This window comes from Pagrus pagrus, assembly GCF_965226575.1.
Source record: "Pagrus pagrus genome assembly, chromosome: 7".
Taxonomy (NCBI): domain Eukaryota; kingdom Metazoa; phylum Chordata; class Actinopteri; order Spariformes; family Sparidae; genus Pagrus; species Pagrus pagrus.
The window spans coordinates 23,925,780-23,946,727 of NC_140191.1; the positions used below are offsets into that span (position 1 = coordinate 23,925,780).

A 20,948-nucleotide genomic window follows, 5' to 3' on the forward strand; every position below is an offset into this window, starting at 1 on the left:
TATTTTACTTTGGTTATGTGTGGCGGACCCTGCCACCTTTCTAGCTTCAAACTGTGTTCTGGGGACCTTATTTCCCTCTAATAACAGCTTGTTTGTTAAATTATGGTTTAATATTCCTGAATTTGTATTATGACCTAATTAATATTGTAAATATTAAAATTCTGAGTTTGAATTTTTTCTCTAAAACGACAGTGCCGCTTTTAAAGATGCAAGAATTACCCTGTCAAGTTCAAGCACACTCAGATGAACAGTCTGAGATTTTTCCATTGAGTCATGTTTGTTTTTTTTAAAGTTGTTCTGAACACATTTTGTACTGAAATAAACCAGTAATGTTCATCATGCTCCCTGTACCTCCTCCAAACTGATGCACAGAATCAACGCTGGACCACCAAGACGGTTTTACGGTTGGTTGTGTATTTATTGAGTTACAGCAGACTTAAAAGTAGAAAATGAAAATGCAAGCGGTTTTCCATCCTAGCCAACCAAATGTACAGTATCCCAGATACTCATCCGAACATGAAACTAAAGCAGCAGCAGAAGCGACAGACATTCAGCCAGCAAACAGCCACACACCTGCTGTTCAACCAGTTTAATATGACGGCTCAACTTAACTGTTTTGTTGCAGTTTGCACCAACAATCACAGATATCCCTTTAAATCATTTTGGAAAATCAGTTGTGAAAAATTTAAATTTTGAAGCACATGCAAGCAGCTCATGTTGTGGTAATCCGAATGCTGTTTTGAAGACAATCAGCACAGGCTTGATCATTCATCTCTGTGACTCTGAGATGTGTTTCAGGTGTTCTGAACTGACTGTACAGAAATCAACTAAACCCAGTCTGGCTTTGTGCAGAAGGACAGAAAAGCCTGGAGAGAAGACAGATGTGTTCACAGATCACAGCTGAGCAAAAGTGGATATCGGACACGACTCAACTATAGGACCTCGAGTTATTGTGTCATGCGTGAAAACACTTTCGCCAAACTGTTCTTGGCAAGTTCAGTCAAGAATATTTCAAGTTTTTCAAACAAAGAAGTGAAATGCTGAAGTCGTCTTCGCCGGTCTGCACTGTACCCAGACAGCAAATGTCAGATAAAGAGAGCTGTAAAGGCAGCGTGGTGCGATCACACAGACACTCCACTCTCTTCTCTATGTCGTTAATCATTTCTATATCAGGAAAAGGAACATTCTGTGCTGTTTAAACATGCCTCGGGTGCTGATGCAAGAACCAGCTGATTAGAAAAGATGCTGGAAGTTGGGACGTACAGTGCACTTATTCATTCCTTCGCCCTAATGCATTTTTTCTGGTTCGTTTGTGTTCACTGTCTCCTCTCAGCAGCGAGGCTGTAGCTGCGTTCAGATTGCTCCTTCTAACTGCCCCTCGAGCACCTTCAGTGTAATTCTATGAGGGTGAGTCAAGGTGACGCAGCAGGAGAACAAAAGGAAAAGTTACCGTTTCCGACAGTTTCAGAAATGAAGTGGCCTTAGCGTGTAGATATCTATCACTACCACGGGGATATAAGCAAGTGCCATCAAAGACTACTCATAATGAGTAGTGAGCAGGTATGATTTTCAAAAAATAGGGCTGATTTTCAGCAAATAACAGACTATTATACACTTTGAGCTTAAAACAACAACAAAAGAAACATTCCAAGTTTTGGGGCAAGTGTCAGACTTTTTTAAAAATGTAACAAAACTCGCCTTCCCAGTAAAACTGTACAAACTTTTTTTTTGTAATACAGAAAAATATTTACAAGGGTGCTTCTTAAAAAAAAAAAAAAAAGTGTAGTAGTAGTAAGAACAATGCATCAAGTCCAGCTTTGGCACTCCTCTTAATGTCAGCATCTGCTCCACACATCAGTGCTTCAACTGTGGAACAACAAAGTCAGTCCCTGGCGCTTCGTGATGACATCACAGGCAGACAGTTACATCACTGGTTCCACGTTTGGTCATCGTGAGTCGTTGCCTTATGGTCGGTGACTCAGCGGTCAGAGATTTACTCGACCTGGAACGGAATGAGACAGAAACACGATGAAAATTAACACACCGGCCAAATCATCTTTCTAGTACAAAATCACTGTTGGTCCTTTTCAAAGAATTTGCATTTCATTGTTTCAAGACTTTGTTTGCAATCCTCACTGAGAAATTTCATCAGCTGACAAAAACATGGTATTATGCACATGAAGTGAAAACAAACCGTGCCTACAAAAGCGCAAATGATTATAATAGAACTAGAAATGTAACACCACCACTTTCATTCTGCCTTACTGTGACACTAACATTGTGTGTGCGTGTGTGTGTGTATGTGTGTCTACATCTCCATTGCTAATGATGGTGTGGTCTAAATATCATCCTGCCATCCCTGTATGCCATCTTTTTGAAGGACCAATCAGAGGTAATTACACCCTGATAACTTCCTGGGTAGCTGGAGGCTGCAGCTGTGGCATCTTAAAGGAACAGTACACCATTTATTTATCTATTTATACAAGTCAAACAGTGACCCCTTTCAAAATCCATCTCCAACCTCCATCCATCCATTCTCTAACACCAATTGTTCCCTTTCAGGGGTCAGAGAGGGCTGGAGTGTATCCCAGCATGCACTGAGTGAAAGGCAGGAAATCACCACGGCATGTGCAGACGCAGCCATGTCCTACTTGTCTTCACCTACAATTAACCCTTTTGTGAGGTATAGATGCAGTAAAATCTCTATTACTGATGTTACAGCAGCAGTAATACATATTTTCACGAGTAAGTGAAATGCTCAGATGAAGCCATAGGGAATTACCCCTGGACTCCATAGCATTTTAGTATTTTTAAGCTCATTGTTTCAGCTTTATGATCTGCAAATGTATTATTTAAGTTCACTTTCATCAACAAAAATCTGATAAACCCACTGTACACTACCTGACCAGCACCAAACTGTAGACGATCTCAGCTAGTGAACAAAGTGAAGTGATTAGCGGGCTAAAGAGCCAAGCGTTTCTCTGGACATTCATCAGGCGGCCAGTGACACAACTATGAATGAAGGCTAATGTTGCTATTTGTATTAGGCCATAGTTTGCTAACACATTAGCCAGAACGCTGTAAAAGGCTATAATATGTCAAATGTGTCATTTTTAGAAAAGGAAAAACTGATTAATGCTTTTACTCCAGGTAAAAACTGGATTCATCTTAGTGGGTTTTTTTTAAATGAGAAAAGCATCAGAGGATGTACAACATATTAGACTTTTCCTCTATTTCCCAACACACTGACCCATACAGATCACAGACAGATTTTCTCACCAGTTTGACCTACCATCAACCAGTGACCCTCCCAGGTTGCTCCAAGGTCAGCACTTCAGTGTCTGTTGCCAGCCTTTGTCTTTCCACTGCTTCCTCACTCTCCTCCCCCACTGCCACAGTCACCTTAACCCACCTGGCAAGGAAACAGACAGGTGACAAGTTCAAACACAGACTTCTTCCAGAAACCAGAAACAGAAATCAGAGCATGAGTTGTATTGAGTGGTTCTGTGAAATGAAAATCCCGATGCTGCAACATACTGTATAACAAGGGCAAAGAATGGATTGATTCAGCATCCACAAATGGTGATGCCCATACAGTTCTGTATTTTTAGACTGTTTCACAAAAAACCTTAAAATAACTCCTCAGATATTCCTTTTAAAAAAAAACTAATACTAGCTGAGCACAGAAAATAAATATAGGATAAAAGATCCGTTTCCCTTCTCTCCACCCACCTCCCTTTGTCAGCAGTACCAGAGCCGGTCTGGTCTGGTCTGGTCCGGCTCAAGTCCGTCACACTGTGGGCTAATCTGTCAGTCAACCACTGGACTTTGTCTTGGTCGGACAGCTTTGAGTGCTCTGTTACAGCAGCTGTGTTCTCTCCAGCCTCCTCCACTGCAGCAACGGCTGTAGAATCAAAAACAACAACAGAGAAAACATAAAGTCAAACAAGGGGATAAAACACTTATTATGCCTTGAAACAAAACTCTACTCTGTATTCTCCAAAACTCACCTGTCACAGCCTTGACTTCTAAGGAGACACTCTGGTTTTTCTCAGAGCTCTGGCCGTTCTGTTCCTGGCCCGCTTTCTGCTGCTCTGCAGGGTTTTGGTTTTCCATCCAGTCCAGAGTTTCACCGTTCTTCAGTGCCGAGCGGTGGTCCTTGAACCAGCGCACAATGTCTGTGCGTCCCAGGCTTGTTTGGACCTCCAGCTGGCTGTACTCCTCAGGAGATGGCCACTGAGTCCGACAGAACATCTGTCGAGACAGATTATGTAACGAAACATGAACATTTTATAAGATGAAAAATACATGAAATCCAACAACAACATTTTTTTAGCCATGCTAGCGGCAGCAATGTTGGTTGATTCACCACTTTGGTCCAGACAAATGAAAACCTTAACTATTGGAAGGATTGCCATAAAATGTTGTACAAGTATCGCCATAAAGAGGCGTCCACATAGTGTGATTGATGTTGAGGTGAGATTTTCAAAATCTTATTCTGTATAGTAACTAGTTGCAAAAGTTGTTCAATAGGCACAGAAGAGCAAAAAGCAATCATCTAATACTTTGGTTTAACCCCAAATGCCTGAAGAATTGAGCCTCAGCTTTGTGTACTTTGTATTATGCTAATTAGTAAATGCTAGCGTACAAACACACAATGGTGGAGTATAACTAAGTACATTTACTCAGACGGATACTGCACTTAAGTACAAATTTGAGATGACTGCTCTTAACTTGAGCATTTGCATTTCATTGTATGTTCTACTTATTTTCCAATTCAGAGGAAAATATTGTACTTTTTACTCATCTTTGCTTATTAAGCAGCTTTAGCGACGAGCGACTTCACAGATCAACATTTTACATATAAAATATTGGGTTGAGCTGACAATGGCCGATGGCTGAGAGTCATTGACTAACGACCCCTGTAGCAGCATAATTTCAAAAGGCCACCCCACCACAGAGCACAGTTGTGGTAGTAGTAGCAGTAGTAGTAGTAGCAGTAGTAGTAGTAGTGTGTCCTCTCAAGAGCTTCCATAAGGCAGGAGTTGTTGATGTTAATGACATGTGGAGGAGAAAATGAAAAGAAGATTGTTGCTGCTCACTGCACTAATGTACCGCCTCCAAGTCTCCTGTTTATTATTAAACCTGCCCAGTTAGGAGAATCCAAGACACTCTGTTACACTGATGGCGGCGGTGTTTCTTTCTTGTGGGCAGTTAGTGTGTTTCTCTCAATCGTGCTGTTACTTGCGTTTTCTGAGCTTAGCTTCCTCAGTATAGCTAGCCTGCTAACTTTCTGTTTTACTGTGTCAAGCTAGTGAAGATGAACACAGCTAAGTTAAGGACATGTGCGCAGAAGACTCTTTTAGACTCAGCACGGGGATGTATGTCGTGTGTGGTGGCGGGGGACAGTTTTCTGGGCTGTGCGAGTTCAGTGGGTCAGAGCGACAGCAGGGAAACAGCAATGACTACAGTGACTGCAGTATGGCAACTCTGAGGGGACAAATTCAGAAACCCCTTACCCACCCACAATAATGTCATCATCCATCACTATGTATCACCCCCAACCCTAAAACATAACATAGGATGAGCTTAGAGAATAACTTCCTAATAGTATGTAAAGCAGTTAAACTCAGTTCCCTCTTTACTCAAGCTCTACTTACAACAATCCAATAATATAATATAATATATTATATAACAGCATAAAGCTGAATCATTTGATATTTAAAATGCATTTTCCTAATACTTGCACACAAGTGATATTTTCATTGAATGACCTGTACTGCAGTACTTTCTATTGCAGTATTGCTACTTTTACTTCCTCCACCACTGAACATGTTAAACTGAAATAGTGAACATTATACCTGCTAAATATCACCGTATTAACATTTTCACTGAGAGCACGTTAGCATTCTGTTAACATGTAGCTCTAAGCACAGCCTTACAGAGCAAGTCCGAGTTAGTAAGTGCTTTATGACATTTCTACCTCTATAAAATCTTAATGATCAAACCATGACGTGATTAAAACAGTTATAAACAGTTGCCTCTTTTACTTTCTTTCTTTCTTTTGCTCAATTCTTGCCAAACTCCCTCTGGCAGTAAAAGACGGATGAAGCTCATGGGAGAGTAGCTGACTGTCATTGTAATGACTCAGTTGAGAATTATGTTTACAATCCTACACATTTACCTTTATGCTACGTGTGGGCGGTATGATAAATACATCGGCTTTGTTGACAGATTAATATATGGCTAATGGGCTGTTTTTTTGGCAGATTTCAAAATGAGCCATCAGTAGCTGAAATATATGGGTCATCGTTAACTGACAGCCTGTGCCTGTGAAATGTGTTAGAGCATAAAACCAGATATCTCATGGATATATGTTCCATTTATAGGCTCTGTAATCCTATGGGATGCTGCCGTTTTCTAGACACAACACGACTGCAGCTCCGTCTCTTCAGTTTGTCAGATCTGACCTTGCAGTCTTCCTGCCTTCTTATCTCACTTCTAATATTAAAGTATCAGCACATTTCATCATGTAGTGTCAATCACACAGCTTCTCCTCCACAATACCTTCTCGAGATAAATCAATTTCACACAACACCTCACTTCAGATTGTATTAAAAAAAGGTGCCATCTCATCAACTAGTCTCTTTAAATTCACAACTCATTAAAGTCCTGATACCTTTAACAGCCCATCAGCGATTAAAACAGTATTCATCTTTATGTCATTATAGCTTGGATTAAAGTTCCTCACTGGTGTCATATTTGAATACTTCTAATCAGAGCTGGTGTTGACATGTTTTCATCAGCTTTTCTCACCTCTCTGAGCAGGCTGAGGGAGCGGCCGCTGATGGGGGCCGGGCTGGTGGAGGCTGACAAGATGGGAGGATGGGGAGAAGAGGAGGAGGATGATGTGAGGATGGGAGGTGACGCTGAAGAGGAGAGGGTTGGCGGATGAGGGGAGGAGGCTGCGAGCACAGGAGGGGATGATGAGGAGGAAGAAGAAGAGAGGATAGGAGGATGAGGGGAGGAGTGTAGAGATTTCCCGTCCGGCTCCCGGTGATGCGAGGCCCCGTTGAGCAGCGCTCCCGGCCGCTCCACCCTGTCCTCCATGTTCTTTGAAGCCATGGTGAGTAAAGCCTTCTCCATGTTGTCCCTCAGCCCTCGGCGCTCTGAAAACCAGCAGTCCACTTCCGTCTTGGACAGCTTGGTCTCCTGGGCCAGCTGGTCTGCAGGAGAACAGAGTTCAGTGGATCAGATGAGCTGCGTTACCTTGAAGTGGAAGGTTTTTTTTGGAAACCTGAGAATTCAGTCCCTCTCCAGGGGACTTAAAAATGGGCTCATTAAAAACATTTCTGCTATTCCTGTCATGCAGGCACCCACCAGAGACGGCCCTGCAGCTCCTCTGGGGTGCAAGAAAATTAAGTCACATGCTGTGAAGTAGTATAAATAGAAGAAAACACCACCGGACTTATTTAAGTAACTTCAACATGCGCTGCCAGTTTCACCGGCTGATTCTCACTCTATGTATCCAACATCAGGCGCAAATCTTGTTAGAAGTGGTTTAAAACTTCTGTTATAACAATGTTAATTTTCCACTGCGAGGGGATGGAAGTTGGTCTTTGACGTTGCTCACACGGTGCAATGAAAAAAAAACATACAAAATTAAAAATAGAAATAAAATGGAAAAATAAACGTGTACATGTGCATAACGTGTATAAATGTCTGATGTCAAGTAAAAAACAATACTTATTTTAATATTTCAATACTAATCTGTATACAAATAATTGAATGTCATCTTTTTTTACTGATCCATTGATACCTCTCACACAGGATAAATATTTTAAAAACAACCTGTCTGATATGGGTTTTCCACAAAAAAAAAAAAACTGCTTCATTAAAAAAATCTTAAAAATAAATCTCTACTCAGGAGAGTCTGTGAATATGCAAATATTTTTCACTTCAAAAGTGTGACTGCTGAACACAAGATGTCTTCTCCTTCACCGTCTATTCCCAGCATCACAATAAGCAAAACACATTTTAAGCAGAGAGGGACTTTAATGCTATGCCGTTAAGTCGATTCGCATGTGTGCTGGTGGAAGTCTTTACCTAGATGCGCCTCTGTTGGAGAGCTACTCCTCTGGAAACTTTCCTCCAGCGCCTTCAGCTGATCTGATGACTTGCCCTTCACCCTCTCCAGCAGGGGAAACTGGGTGGGCACCGCTTTCTTCACAGGACCATCTTTGGGTGCTGATGTCACCTCTGCTTTCACCAGAACTGGAGGTTGAGGAGAACCTTCAAGAGGAGACAGAGATGATTGATATTACTGAAGGACACAGCATAAACAGATTTTAAAGAAACAGGTAATAGATTACTGACTGTGATCTTATGCTTTCTCAGCATTTGTTTTCTCAGGTTTGGGAATGATAAAACCACATCTGAGAACCAAACCAGCTCATTATACCCTACAGAAAGATACATGATTAATCACAGTCGAAGGGTTTTATCATTATATATGATCACGCCACATACCTTTGAGGTTAAGGAGCCTCTGTTCACTGAACCACTTCTTTATCTCTCCTCTGGAGAGCCCGGTGGTCTCTATCAGTCTGTAGATCTATCACATGACAAGATGCAACATAAAATGAAACGCTTAGTGTGGGTGTTTATCAATGACAGCAGTGTGCTTAAAAAAAGCCAGTAGCACTAAATTAGAAAGTAGAAGCAGCTCCAAAAATCTCACTGGCACAAATAACGTCATTTCACTCACTTATTCTTACCTCATCTTCCTCAGGGAAAGGACACTGTGTGTAGCTGGACCTTAGCACTGACAGCTGCTCAGCTGTTTTATTGGGGTCAACGGTAAAACTCAGCAGTTTGGGCGACACCAGCTTGGATGTTGCCATGGGCGCCGAGATGGTTTGAATGATGGAGGGTCGTTTGCTCTCCGTGGCGATCACGGGGGAGGCCAGAGGCCGCTTGAGTGACTGGACCACCTGTGGGAGACATGGTGGAAGATTTGACCACTTCAGATCACATGTGTGTCCTTTGTAGTGGCTCCACAAAATACACCACAGCTTAGTTGCCAGGCAAAAAATATGATCGCTTTTGCATCTCTTATAGTCAGACGACTTCTACTGCTTAAAGCAACATTATGCAACTTTGTTTTGCCTTAAAATAACAGCTTTAAAATCATTTCGATGCTACAGTGTCTTGTAACGGGGTGAATGGTGTCTCTGTCACAGCCACTCTGCTCCCATATCACTTGTTCCTTCACAATGAGTTTTGTTTGTAGTCAGCACCTACATTACATCTGACAGACTGTTACAGACCTGGGATTTGTATTTACGACAGTGGCGTTGCACTCAGAAACTGTGGGGGGCGCCAAATCACACAAAATGCCAATTTCTACATAATGTTGCCTTAAATGGAAGGAATGGTTCCCTCCAACTTTTAATAAATGGATTGAAGACCTTTCACATTATTTGAGCCATTTTAAGCCTCCTGTTTATAGAAAAAAATGGATGCCAGTGACAATGCAGTTTTGTACCATCTTATTTTTTTGTCTCTTATTTTTATTACATCTAATCGGTTTATATGTAGATGTGCTTGCTCATGAAGTTGATTCTGTCTGATTAGAAATCAATACATTAGGGACGGGCCTCTGTTGGATTTTAAATACCAATAAAAAGACCTTGAGTAAAGAGCTCAGAGGTCCTCTAAGAATTGATTTATTTTTCACAACTGACTGAACTTCTGAATTTGTCTTCCATACTTCACTGGCAAATTTCAGTTTTATATCACATGAGGAGAGGTGAGACATATCTAGACCTTTTACAGTTTATGAGAGGATTGTAGCAGGATTCAAACTAATAACCTTGGCACAGGTCAATTTTGTGGCTCACAGCTGGATATACATTTGTAAAACACTTCTGCCTAGATGTTTTGTACCTGGTTAGGCAGGGTGAGTGCCAGTGGTGAACAGGTGACGGTGGAGCCGTTCGCTACAGGAGTGAGCACCAGGCTGGTCTGTCCCAGGAGCTGGCAGGGGAGGGACTGCAGGACCGAGGCTGCCTGCTGCAGACTTTTGGATGCTGCAGTGGAGGCAGATGAATGGGAGTTGAGCTGAGGAGCTACCACGAAGGTCTGAGGCACAGAGGAGATCGTCCCGTTGAACATTTTCTTCCTGGCTTCCTCCACCTGTCACAGATGGAAAGCACATTTTACATTTGTACGTTTAAAATAAAAATCCTTAAACCCTTATATCTTCTCTCAGTATACGTATTACTGCTCGTCTTCTTCTGAACATCATGACCATTTGCAATTGAACCAGATAATAAACAGGCGGACATTTCATGCTTCAGAATGGAGAATGCAGCATCATTTTTTAACATTACCATCATTAGTTTTTCTTGTTTGGTAATGCAAAGTGAAATATGCGATATATTATTTATGTGTAATTTAACAACATAAATCAGTGGTCAAACAAAAGCCCACGACCTGATCAGTGGGTATCACAATAGACAATTAGTGCACTTGTGCTCTGAGCTATAATCTCCTTTGGAGCAACATGATTAGGGCCAACTTAATATACAGCCCAAGCTAATTATTTACACTATTTGGAATCTGGATGTAAGTAAATTAAGAGGATTTCAGACATAAGGTGCTAGAAAATACAGTCTCTAGAACCATTATTATTTTTAGTCTTCAGAAACCAGCTGATGCCTTATTTGAGCAGGTAAACCACATTAAAACCACACTTGAGGGAGCTGAAGGAGTGCTTTGAATGTTTTTATGGACTATAATTCCCACCTCCTCAGGAGACCAGCTAATGCCCTGTTTGAGCCTCTGTGTGGTGAACCAGACTTTGATTTGCTCCTCTGGATGTTTTGAGGCTGCGGTGAGCCAGGAGAGCTCGGCCTGTGTTGGGTAGGGGAACTTGTTGAAGGAAGAGATGAGCGTCAGGTTGTCGTCCAGCGAAGGGTTGTATTTGGTTGTGTTGAGGGGCACTGCGATCTTCGGCACCTGAAGTAAAACAGTAAGCAACAGCGACTCAATGACTTTCCAGTTCTTGTGTTCACAAAAAAGCGACAAAATTCAGGAGTGTTTATATTAAAAAGAGTAAAGCAAATTCAAGTAAATATTAATTCCAAACGTATTAATGATCTGTAATCTTATTCTCACTCTCACATTTTGCTGAGCTGATGTGCACCGACTCTCTCGTTCACACTGACAATTAAGTGGGATTAACTAATTGAAGTACACCATGTGGAACACCATCTCTTTTTTCCTTATAATTAGCATTTAAATACATACATTTCATTTCAGGAATCTTAAGAAATAATACGGAAGGTACAGGCTGAAAAAATAAAGCATAACCTGCAAAACATTTTTTTAAAAAGGTGCAATGTGCAGGAATTGGCCACCATTCATAATCAAAACAGACATCCGCTAAATGCTGCCAACTGTAGCTGCCATTAGCTAGATAGCTCAGTAAGCTAGCAGCTAGCGGTCCGGACTGGAAGTTCGAGGACCACGTGTTGGCGTTTACACTGCTAGCACAACAAGAGCTAGCTGTTTAGCATGCTAACTTCAGACATGACTTCATGTGTTAGTAGTGAGCTTTAGAGGTGGTAGTAGGGGTATTTTGCTACCTCTGAGCAGAGCTAGCTAGCAGTTTTTGCCGTGCTTCCAGCCTTCCTGGAAGCTAAGCTAATTACTTTCTGGCTTTAGCGTCATAGTTTACATACAGGCCCTAGAGTAGGATCAATTATCTCATCCAACTCTTGGCATAAAAAAGCAAATTAGTGCATTTTCCAATGTCATAACAGAAAATGAGCGTCCTCGCTGCCCTGTGTCCTACCTGCGTATAGTTTAGAGGCCGCTGTAGGGAAGGCATGATGTGAGAAAGGCCGTCTGCTTTTAGTAGAGTCGACTCCGGGATGATGACCGTCCCGTTCACATTGAGCGCTGTGATTGGTTTCTTGGCCAGATCTGGGGTCAGTTTACCCAACTCTGTCCGTTTGTTATCCGACAACATTAGTTTTGGTTTACCAATCTTAACTGTGGTGGGTTTGCTGAGCGGCAGAGTGCCTAGTTCGTCCCCTTTGCCAGAAATGGCGCTGGAAGTGTTGTAAATGACTGCACTGTTACTGCAGCCCTCTATTGTCTGTTCCAAGATTGTCTGATTGTTCATTTTGATGCGCTTGAACTTGAAGTTGCTCTCCCCTGGGTGACACCTCTCGTTGTGTTCCGTCAGGGTGTCGAACTTCTTTGTGTTGAAGTTACAGACGGCGCACAGGTACAAGGGGTTGAGGATGACGTTGGGGTGGTTGGCATCGACGTGTTCTTTGAAAGTGTTGAGGTTCTGTGTGGAGAAGGGGCAGTATTTACACTCGTAGCCCCCTTGCTGCCTACGCTGAGGCTTGGAAAGGTCTGGAGGCTCGGTAGCTGGTTTGTCTGGAGCGGTTGGAGGGTCCAGTTCCGCAGAAGGCTCCGTCTCTGCTGAGATATCCGTTTCCATAGGTGCTTCTTCAGTATGGTTCTCGGTCGGTGTCTGATAGAAGAAGAAGGCAGATTTCAGATTAAAAGGCAACAGCATTTTCAACCTTGAACACATCAAAACACACAAACCGAGAAAAAACCTTATTCATTAAGTTTAACCTGTTATAGAAAAGCGACACACGCTCTTGTCTGTTGTGTTTACCTCAGTGCCATGCGAGTCCTCTGTGTCATCATCCAGCTCCACCATGGTCTGGTCAGGCCGGATCATACACGGCGTGGAGGCCTTCCGTCGACTTGACATGATGATGGCTGATCTTGGATTCGTCTGGGTGGACAGCTGCCCTCACTCGGTGCCTGTGCTTGGCCAGCGGTGATATAAAAAGGTGCCCAGGATGTAAGACTACTGTCACAGAGTGGTGGTTGGATAAACTGTCTAAGGTACCGAAGAACAGCCAGGAGGACTGGCTTGTACTAGAACCCAGATAGGGGCCTGGGCTCTCTGAGCGAGCACTGGACAGTCTCTGAGATGGAAGTGAGAAACCCAGGAGTCTGAAAAACAGTCTTCCTCCCCTGGGGTAGGATTAGTGGCTGCAGAGAGAGGAAGGCAGCGGGAGGTGAAGGTCTGGTAGAGATGGGACTGCTGTAGTGTTGTGTAGGCTGGGCTCGCTGACAGTGTCAGCTCCAGAGCTGGTCGACCTCCTGGAACTGCATGACAGGATGCTGCCTGGATGGAAGAAGAACAAAAAGGAAAAAATATTATCATAAACATCAGACATTACATGCAACGTCTTTGATCCTTTTTCAGCTTCCTCACATAAATCTTCCTATATGACCAGAAACTGGTTGAAACTCACTGAGACATCGGTAAAGCTTCTGAGCATTGAATTACACACCAAGGCAGAATGAACAAAAATGAAACCAGGTAAGGAAAAAAACCATAGACAACCTTTTCAAGGACACCAAACAGGCTGCTTAGAGCACGTCAAAAAAAAAATGCACCATGCTGGGTTTTTTAAGCTCAGCAGTGTCCCATGTGGACCTGCAGCGAGCCTCCACCCCAAAGAGGTAGAGCCAACAGTCAACAGCTAAAATGGCTTGAAAATGAAAAAGGTCAAAGGAAGCTGACGAACAAACAGGTCAACAGGTGGTCCACCGCTAGACAAGTGCAGCAGTGAAAACAAAGAAAATGTTTCGTATTATTAGAATTAGTCGCTAGCTGCAGTGGACTGGGTCTAAAAAAGGTCTGCTAAATGAGCATTTGTCACTTCACACTGAAGAAGGGAAGAAACAGTGTTGAGAAATCCACATGCACCCTTTGGTGGATCAGAAAATCAGTTTCAACACTGAGGTGAGTACAAAACCTTACAAATGCAAGAGGGAAGAGGCAGACGTGATGGAGACGAAACATGTTACTGACAAAACAATGCAGAGCTAAAACACGAATCACAGAAAAATTAACTGGCAACAACTTTTATTATTCTTAAAGAATGTATTACTGCAAAAATGCCAAATAAGCCCATATACCAGTGTTTCCTAAACATATAATATAGTTGGGCGGACCAAGTATATTTGCCGACCCATTTTAAAATAACTAGTGGACAATCTGCCCTCCCTCTTCCCCTCCTGTCTACTGTCAGTCACACATGCTCTGCACAGAGAGAGAAGCTCTCTGGTGTAACCTCCCTCCTGTAAAGGCCTACTAATGCCGCTGTTCTGTACAAACTTGTAAGTGCACCTGGTTGTTGCGATGTCATTCGGCGCACGTTGGTTTTGATCGACTACATAATTAATAACAAGCTTCCTCAACGCGCAGCTCGTCTGCTGCTCTGACAACGGAATCACGGGCGAAAAAATCCTAAAGATGAAGAAGTGCGTTCTCGGATGACTTTATAAAACTTACCGCTGATGAAGAAAGCAGAGAATGCTGCTGGCAGAGAGAAAACAGAAAGAAAACGGATATATTTATATATCAGCCTGGGTTTTGGGAACTTCTAACGGGCATTTTTGCCTATTTTCTTATATTTTGCAGACTAAATAACGGATGTATCATTAAAATAATCATCAGATTAAACTAAAATGAAGGGAGTAATTAGTGGCGTCCTTCCTCAAAAGCTTTGTGTCGTGTGATTTCTGCTGCGTTTATCATTTTCTACAAATCTGCCAATATTGGAAAATGCTCAGAGTGTCTTCAACACATGTGGTGGAGGAAATAACAGCTACGCATACCATTGTGCACCAATTACGCCTAATTATTCACTGATCAGTAAACATGTTGCTGTGATAAATGATGGCACATTAATGTCGGCTCAACATAAACAGATTATTTCAGTTCTTCTAAAACATTAAAAACAAGCCGTCGCACATCAAAGCGACGACACGAGTAACGACAAGAGCACATGCACTTTGCCCGCTTCCAACACACGCCTGATATAATTAATGTTTGTCAGTTGTAATTGGCTGAGACGAGAATACTTCAGGTGGCAGTTGTATTCTGCTGCTTCACCTTGACTGAAAATGAAAACACATTTACCTCAACAACCTGTTATTTCTGGTGGACAAGCTCACCAAGCGACTGCCTTCAGTGTCTATTTATGAAGAGTACACTTTTATCATCAATTTGAAGACAGATAACACAGCTGGTATGCAAATATATGCAGTTGTCAGGTCTGCAGCTGTCAGAAGGAGACCTGAGAAATATTGACTAGTCATAAATCACGTTGTGTGAATACAGTGACGAACCAGAGACAAAAGCAGCTTCGGATACATATCTTAAAAAGCCAAGAGCAGCTTTATTTGGGCTCCGTGAAATGACACCTCCGTCAAGAAAAAGCACTTACGGAAAAGAAAAAGCTGAGGGAGCGCGAGCTGGGGAAACTTTCCTAGGGTAATATTATAATGAGAGGGGAGAGGGAGAAGCTTATCTGAGTGAAAAAGTCTATTGATATTCTGGAGGCCTCATGCAGAAGCTTCATACTCATATTCACATGAGTAAAAATCAAATGAGTCGATGCAGCAGCGGTGCTCTTCTATCAGGACATAACGAGGCTCCATAAAGCCAAGCCAGCGCAGAGGACGAGTTAAGGTGTACATTAAAGTCTCCTGTATACAACACTACTCAAATATGTGATGAACATGAGTAAATATTGACAGAAGAAAAAGGTTAACCCACAAAAAACAAACATCCTGTGTAACAGTATCATATTTAAGCCTGCACAGTGACATTGCAAAAGGGTGGGGCAGCAGTAAATACGTGAAAAGTCAGACTCCAGGGTCTTCTGTCAGCTCAGCAGGTTGCGACTCTGTAATCACGCCGAAGCGTCACACACTTAATTTGGGCCTCTGCGCATTAATCACATGGCTCCGCACCCTTCAAGGCCGTCATTCGCCAGTCGACTCATTGTCCCGAGATATCTCAACTCCTCAAACAACCCACTGAGGCATCATTAGGATGCAGACTCATTACCATGGTGTCGCTATAGCAACCGCGGACGTAGAGCTGTAGTCAAGTAACTGCTACATCCGTGTCACTGACAGAGAGTGTATGTAGAGGGGTGACCCGACTGCATGTGGGACGGCGGATGGTGTTTTTAGAAAGACAGGAAATAAACAGAAATCCTCAGGAAAACAAATCTGTGAGCTGGGAAAACCCCATTTCTGCAGGATGTGGATATAGTGTGGTGCATTTGTGACGTTTCTTCAGCTTCCCTCACTGAAAGTCAATGGGGAAGATGAAGGAACCGTCTCCAGGAGAAGAAATGACTTCCCAGAATAATCAGAGTTAGTCACGAACACCACAGAGAAAATATTTCTAAAGGTAATAGAAGAAGGGTCGCAAGCTTCCTGATCATCCTACTGACTCTGTTATGGGTGAGGTATAGATAAATACCACTAGACCTCTAATGATTATTATTATTCTCTAACTATTAAAAGGTGCACTATGTAGTTTTGGAAAAGAAATACAAACTAAAAATTAAATATTTGCGACATTAATGAGGTAATAATATACACTCAGAAATAATTTTTTTTCCATAAGTGAATAAACAAGCTGTTCTCGGAGGAAACTAAGGTCCCAGAACACTGTTTGAAGCTAGAAAGGTGGCAGGGTCCGCCACATATAAACAAAGTAACTTCTTTTATAGACCAGGGCTCCTCGATGTCCAGCCTACACCTTGTGTTCTGAAAACTACAATACGTTATGAAGTGTCATGTTTTCTATTTTGAAATGAATTATCGTGTCCACACATTAATGTGTTTTAATGTGGCTTATTTCCCCGTCGTTGACACCCGTTGTCACGGCAACATTAACTGCTGGAGAGAGTTTTGAAATTATCATGTAATGAGGAACTATGCCGAGAGTCTGAGAGGCCTTTTGGTGTCATTTATCACCATAGATTTATCCATACGTCTCTCCTCTGCTTCCTACGTCAGACTTTAACATTTAACATTCACATTAATGAATCCATCTTAAATCCACATTGCTTTGTATGTCATGGTGCATTTAGGTGCATCACATAAACTTCCACGCTTGAATGGCAACGGAGGTTGTTCAAATGGGAAAGTTATGATTTTTTCTTGTTTGAATACAGAGCTACATCTGTTATTTTCTTTCTCTTAAATTATTAGATGTCTAAATCTGACAATATCCTTTTCATTTCTACAAAGGAAGATTTTTTTAATTCGATTAAAGAATCTCATCAAATGGTGGTCAGCAAACTCAACCATATTTTTGTAAAACAGGTGCCCAACTAGCCTCTCTGGTAATTTTCCAAGTTGTTTTACTGGAGGGGTTTTTAATAATTACTTAATAAAGACGTGAAATCTAAGATGTGACATCAATCGATTGGATCTTTGAGTAATACGTTTTAGAAACTGTTATGCACCAGAAACTTATCAAGAAAATAATCGCCAGATGAATCGATAATGAAAATAATAGTTAGCTGCAGCCCTGAGTACCACATGGTAGAACACTACATGTCTATATACTCAGTCCTCCACTCACTATCGCTCCGTCCCTCAAAAGTCCGACCCAAAATCCAGTTCTGCGGCCAACATCTGGCAAGAAGCAGCCGGAGATGCATCTGTCAGCTGCATCTGAAGTGCCACTTTACACGACCTGCTGAACTTCTGCTGCCTCGCTGCTGACACGGCCTCAACACTTTGAGGCTGGATGAGGATATGGCTGTGAACAGAACGGAAGAGAGAGCGCACCGGGCTGGAGCTGGACTGTGTTACCTCCCACTGGTGTGTTGAACCCACACAAGCAGAGGGAGAGAGGATGAGCAGCTCCATTTATGCAGCATCTATATTAGTAATCTGTAAACACATCTGCTATACGGCTTCATAATGTCACCGGCTCCCTAAACGTTTGCTACAAGTCGCTGGATGACATCAGTTGCTGGTTTGCATATTTAATAAAGTGCCTATTGAGACATTTACAGACATTTTTTCTCACAACATGATAGACTGCGAGCAGAGGCAGACACAGAAAGGGGAACATTATCTTACAATATAAACACAAACAGCTCTGCAGTTTGAGATGTTGCAGGCCAGTTAAACTTGTGTGCCTGCCTGTCTCAAACAAAGAGAAAAGCCTGTGTAAAGAGTGCTCAACACTGAGGATACACTGGCACCGAAATCCTCTTCCTCTCTCGACTCCGTCATGTATAGTGGAGGGCCGCTTTCCTCCTGCATTCACGACTATTTGGGAGTGAGCCGTCTGAGCTTTTCCCATAATGGCTTTCAGTTTATTTCCAGCACAAAAACTAATTAGCTAACTAACTGTGGACTTGGCTACTTTCGTAACCCGGCTCAAACAATCAGTCTCTCACCTTTTGGTTAGTGTGCCTAACCTAGTCAGCCTGCTAGCTCCTGTGTGCAGCGTGAGCTCTGTGCTGGAGCCATAAACTCCCTACTGTCTGGATGCTCATTAAACTTGTATGAATACTCAGCCTGGCAGCCCCTTGCCAGCCCGTCTGTCTGTACTTGCCTGTTGTCTTGGCTGTCTGTCTGATTGGTGCATTATATTAGTGGAGCCATCTCTCTGAAGGAGTTACCTTGAATGCTGCCAGGCAGCGATACATTTATCAGCCCTGGCACTAATCAGTTTAGGCTACACACTGGCTGGCATACATACTGGAGAGAACGAGGTGGAAATCAATACAGAACCTCAGTATCACTGAGCCCGTCTAATGTATGAGGACAGACAGATGATCTAATACGGCAGGAAACAGTGGTGCTATAGGATGGATATCTATCCAAACAGCAGTGAGAGGAGACCGACACTGAGCAGATGAGTCACGGCAGCTCACTAGACTCAGCTTCTATTTCTGTGTATCATTAATGTAATCTCAAACTGTAGTGGGGGGAAAAGCTCAGACTGTTTCCAGAGACTGGAATTTTGGAGAAAGCAGTGAGGCCGTCTGTTGAATACCTCCCATACAAACTTGTCAACACTAGGGGCGTCACAATTCTCCAAACACACAAGTCGATCTGATTTCTAGTTTTAAGGTCACGTTTCAATTAAATTTAAACACTTTTTTTCAGCACTGACAGCTATGGCATTGTTAAACTATCACGTCTGGATCTGTAGAGACCAGCAGAGAGTGTTTTGATGCTCCGACGACAGCCATTTTCATTTCAAAAGTCGTCCTTAAAAAGAAAGGGATACTCTGCAATAAAAAATTTACTTCAACCTTTCAGGGATTCAAGTCACCTTTTAGTTTATTTTTCTTGTGAAGTGAGCCTGAAGTGCAGGTGTGGTAGGAGAGAAAGGAATGCTGGGAGAATCGCCGCTTCATCAAATCGCTTTTTCCTTCCTGATACCGATTCTGATACCTGAACTCTCTATCAGCCGATTTAGAGTACTGATCTGACATATTATCCAACAGCTGTATACTACTAATACTGAATGGATGTTATGTTGTAAATGTGCTTGAAAAACTCGTTATTATGTGGCATTAAATCTGTTGATAGACTTGTGTACTTGCCAATACCATTTCCAGTATCAAGGCAGCATCAGAGGCATCTCTTATACAGTCATCAGTATCGAATCAACCCACATATGTCCCTGGCAAAACTTATCATAAGTGATGTTTAAAATGATGCGATTAATGATGAAACAACTTCTCTTAGGGATCACTATGGTAACTGCAGTACTTGTGGCTCAGAGGTTAAGGTAAAAGGTTGCAGCTCTTCTTTTCAATAGGAAGGAAAACACGCATGAGGTTAAAGGCTTGCCCGCTTCACAGAGAAATGTAAGACGTCAAGTGCAAACTGCTTCTATCCTGATATACAGTAAACTATATAATGCTGCCACACCGATCAGGTACACATCTTTCAAGGCCACACGGTGGCTGAAATGAGAAACAATGTGCCTTGTGCCACAGCTCTCTCCTGTACAGGCGGAACAAAGATCCAGCTGAACAACTGGCAGATTCTGGTGGGGGTTCATTGTTGTCGCTGAAGAAAGAAGGAGGCTGCAGAAATGAGTGGATAGACACAGCCGACAGAGTGCCAGACTTTTCAGGCATGCAGTCACCACAAACACAAAAGCATATGAATGGCAACCTCTGCGGCTCCTGCAGTTGAAGCCAAGCATGAAGTACAAACCAGCCAGTTAGCTGAAGCACTGAAGTAACAAGCACATCATGACAAGAAGAAGCTGCAGAAACACCGACTTCACTGTTACATTTACTACAACTTTGAACCTCCACCACACATTTCATATCACGAGCAACAAAAAACATATTGCACAGAGGGAGTGCACACATGGCCTTGTTGGCATAGCTGTATGGGGTGTGTTTCTCTCAGCCTGACTGTTTTGAGTGTGTTTTCCCTCCTGACTGCTTGTTCCACAAGTCAGCCACTGCAGTGAGGAGGACAATGTGTGTGTCTAAATTGTGTGGGTGAGGAGAAGCACCACCGCCATTAATACAACGCGTCCCAGCAGGGGTGGTAGAGGCAGAATTTCGGACAGTCGCAGAATTAATTTAAATCTCATCACACAGCTCCTCTAGAGCAAAGCAGTGCTGCACTGTGTTTGAGAGCCTGGATGTTCTGCATAGCAACAGAGCAATGCTACTTCTGCTGGTCTGGGGTACAGACTGAACGTGGATACAGGATGGAAATGGTTGTTTTTGTCACTGAGCCCACCCTACACAGGATTTCTGCAGCCAATGCTGACCTTGGAGATTTTTTTCATAAAGACATTACATAACCATTAACAATATAACTTGAAGGAACATTTGAGGGAAATAAATGTATCCTTTCTTGCAGAGAGTTAAATTAATTGATACTGCTCTCACGTCTGTACAGTAAACACGCAGCCAGAGCCAGCAGCTAGTTCACTTAACTTTGCATTACATGGCATAAAGTTTATAGCCTGGCTCCTTCCAAAGCTAACAAAAGCTGCCCAAGATATCACTAATTAACACGCCTTCCCTTGTTGG

General features: G+C 42.5%; 1 protein-coding gene across 2 annotated transcripts in view; it reads right to left on the bottom strand.

Moving 5' to 3' along the window:
• Positions 1-393: 393 nt before the first annotated feature.
• Positions 394-20,948, bottom strand: part of zhx2a (zinc fingers and homeoboxes 2a) — a 31,010-nt gene continuing 10,455 nt past the window's right edge. For both annotated transcript variants that reach the window (XM_084357078.1, XM_084357077.1), the window contains exons 2-13: positions 12,704-13,225; positions 11,861-12,553; positions 10,810-11,022; positions 9,949-10,197; positions 8,778-8,993; positions 8,530-8,614; positions 8,107-8,292; positions 6,817-7,226; positions 4,011-4,254; positions 3,733-3,904; positions 3,293-3,412; positions 394-2,002 (exon numbers count right to left, since the gene is read on the bottom strand). In XM_084357078.1, the coding sequence (XP_084213204.1) occupies positions 3,295-3,412; positions 3,733-3,904; positions 4,011-4,254; positions 6,817-7,226; positions 8,107-8,292; positions 8,530-8,614; positions 8,778-8,993; positions 9,949-10,197; positions 10,810-11,022; positions 11,861-12,553; positions 12,704-12,802 (2,685 nt within the window). In that variant the 5' untranslated portion in view covers positions 12,803-13,225 and the 3' untranslated portion in view covers positions 394-2,002; positions 3,293-3,294. The remainder of the gene's footprint in view (positions 2,003-3,292; positions 3,413-3,732; positions 3,905-4,010; positions 4,255-6,816; positions 7,227-8,106; positions 8,293-8,529; positions 8,615-8,777; positions 8,994-9,948; positions 10,198-10,809; positions 11,023-11,860; positions 12,554-12,703; positions 13,226-20,948) is intronic.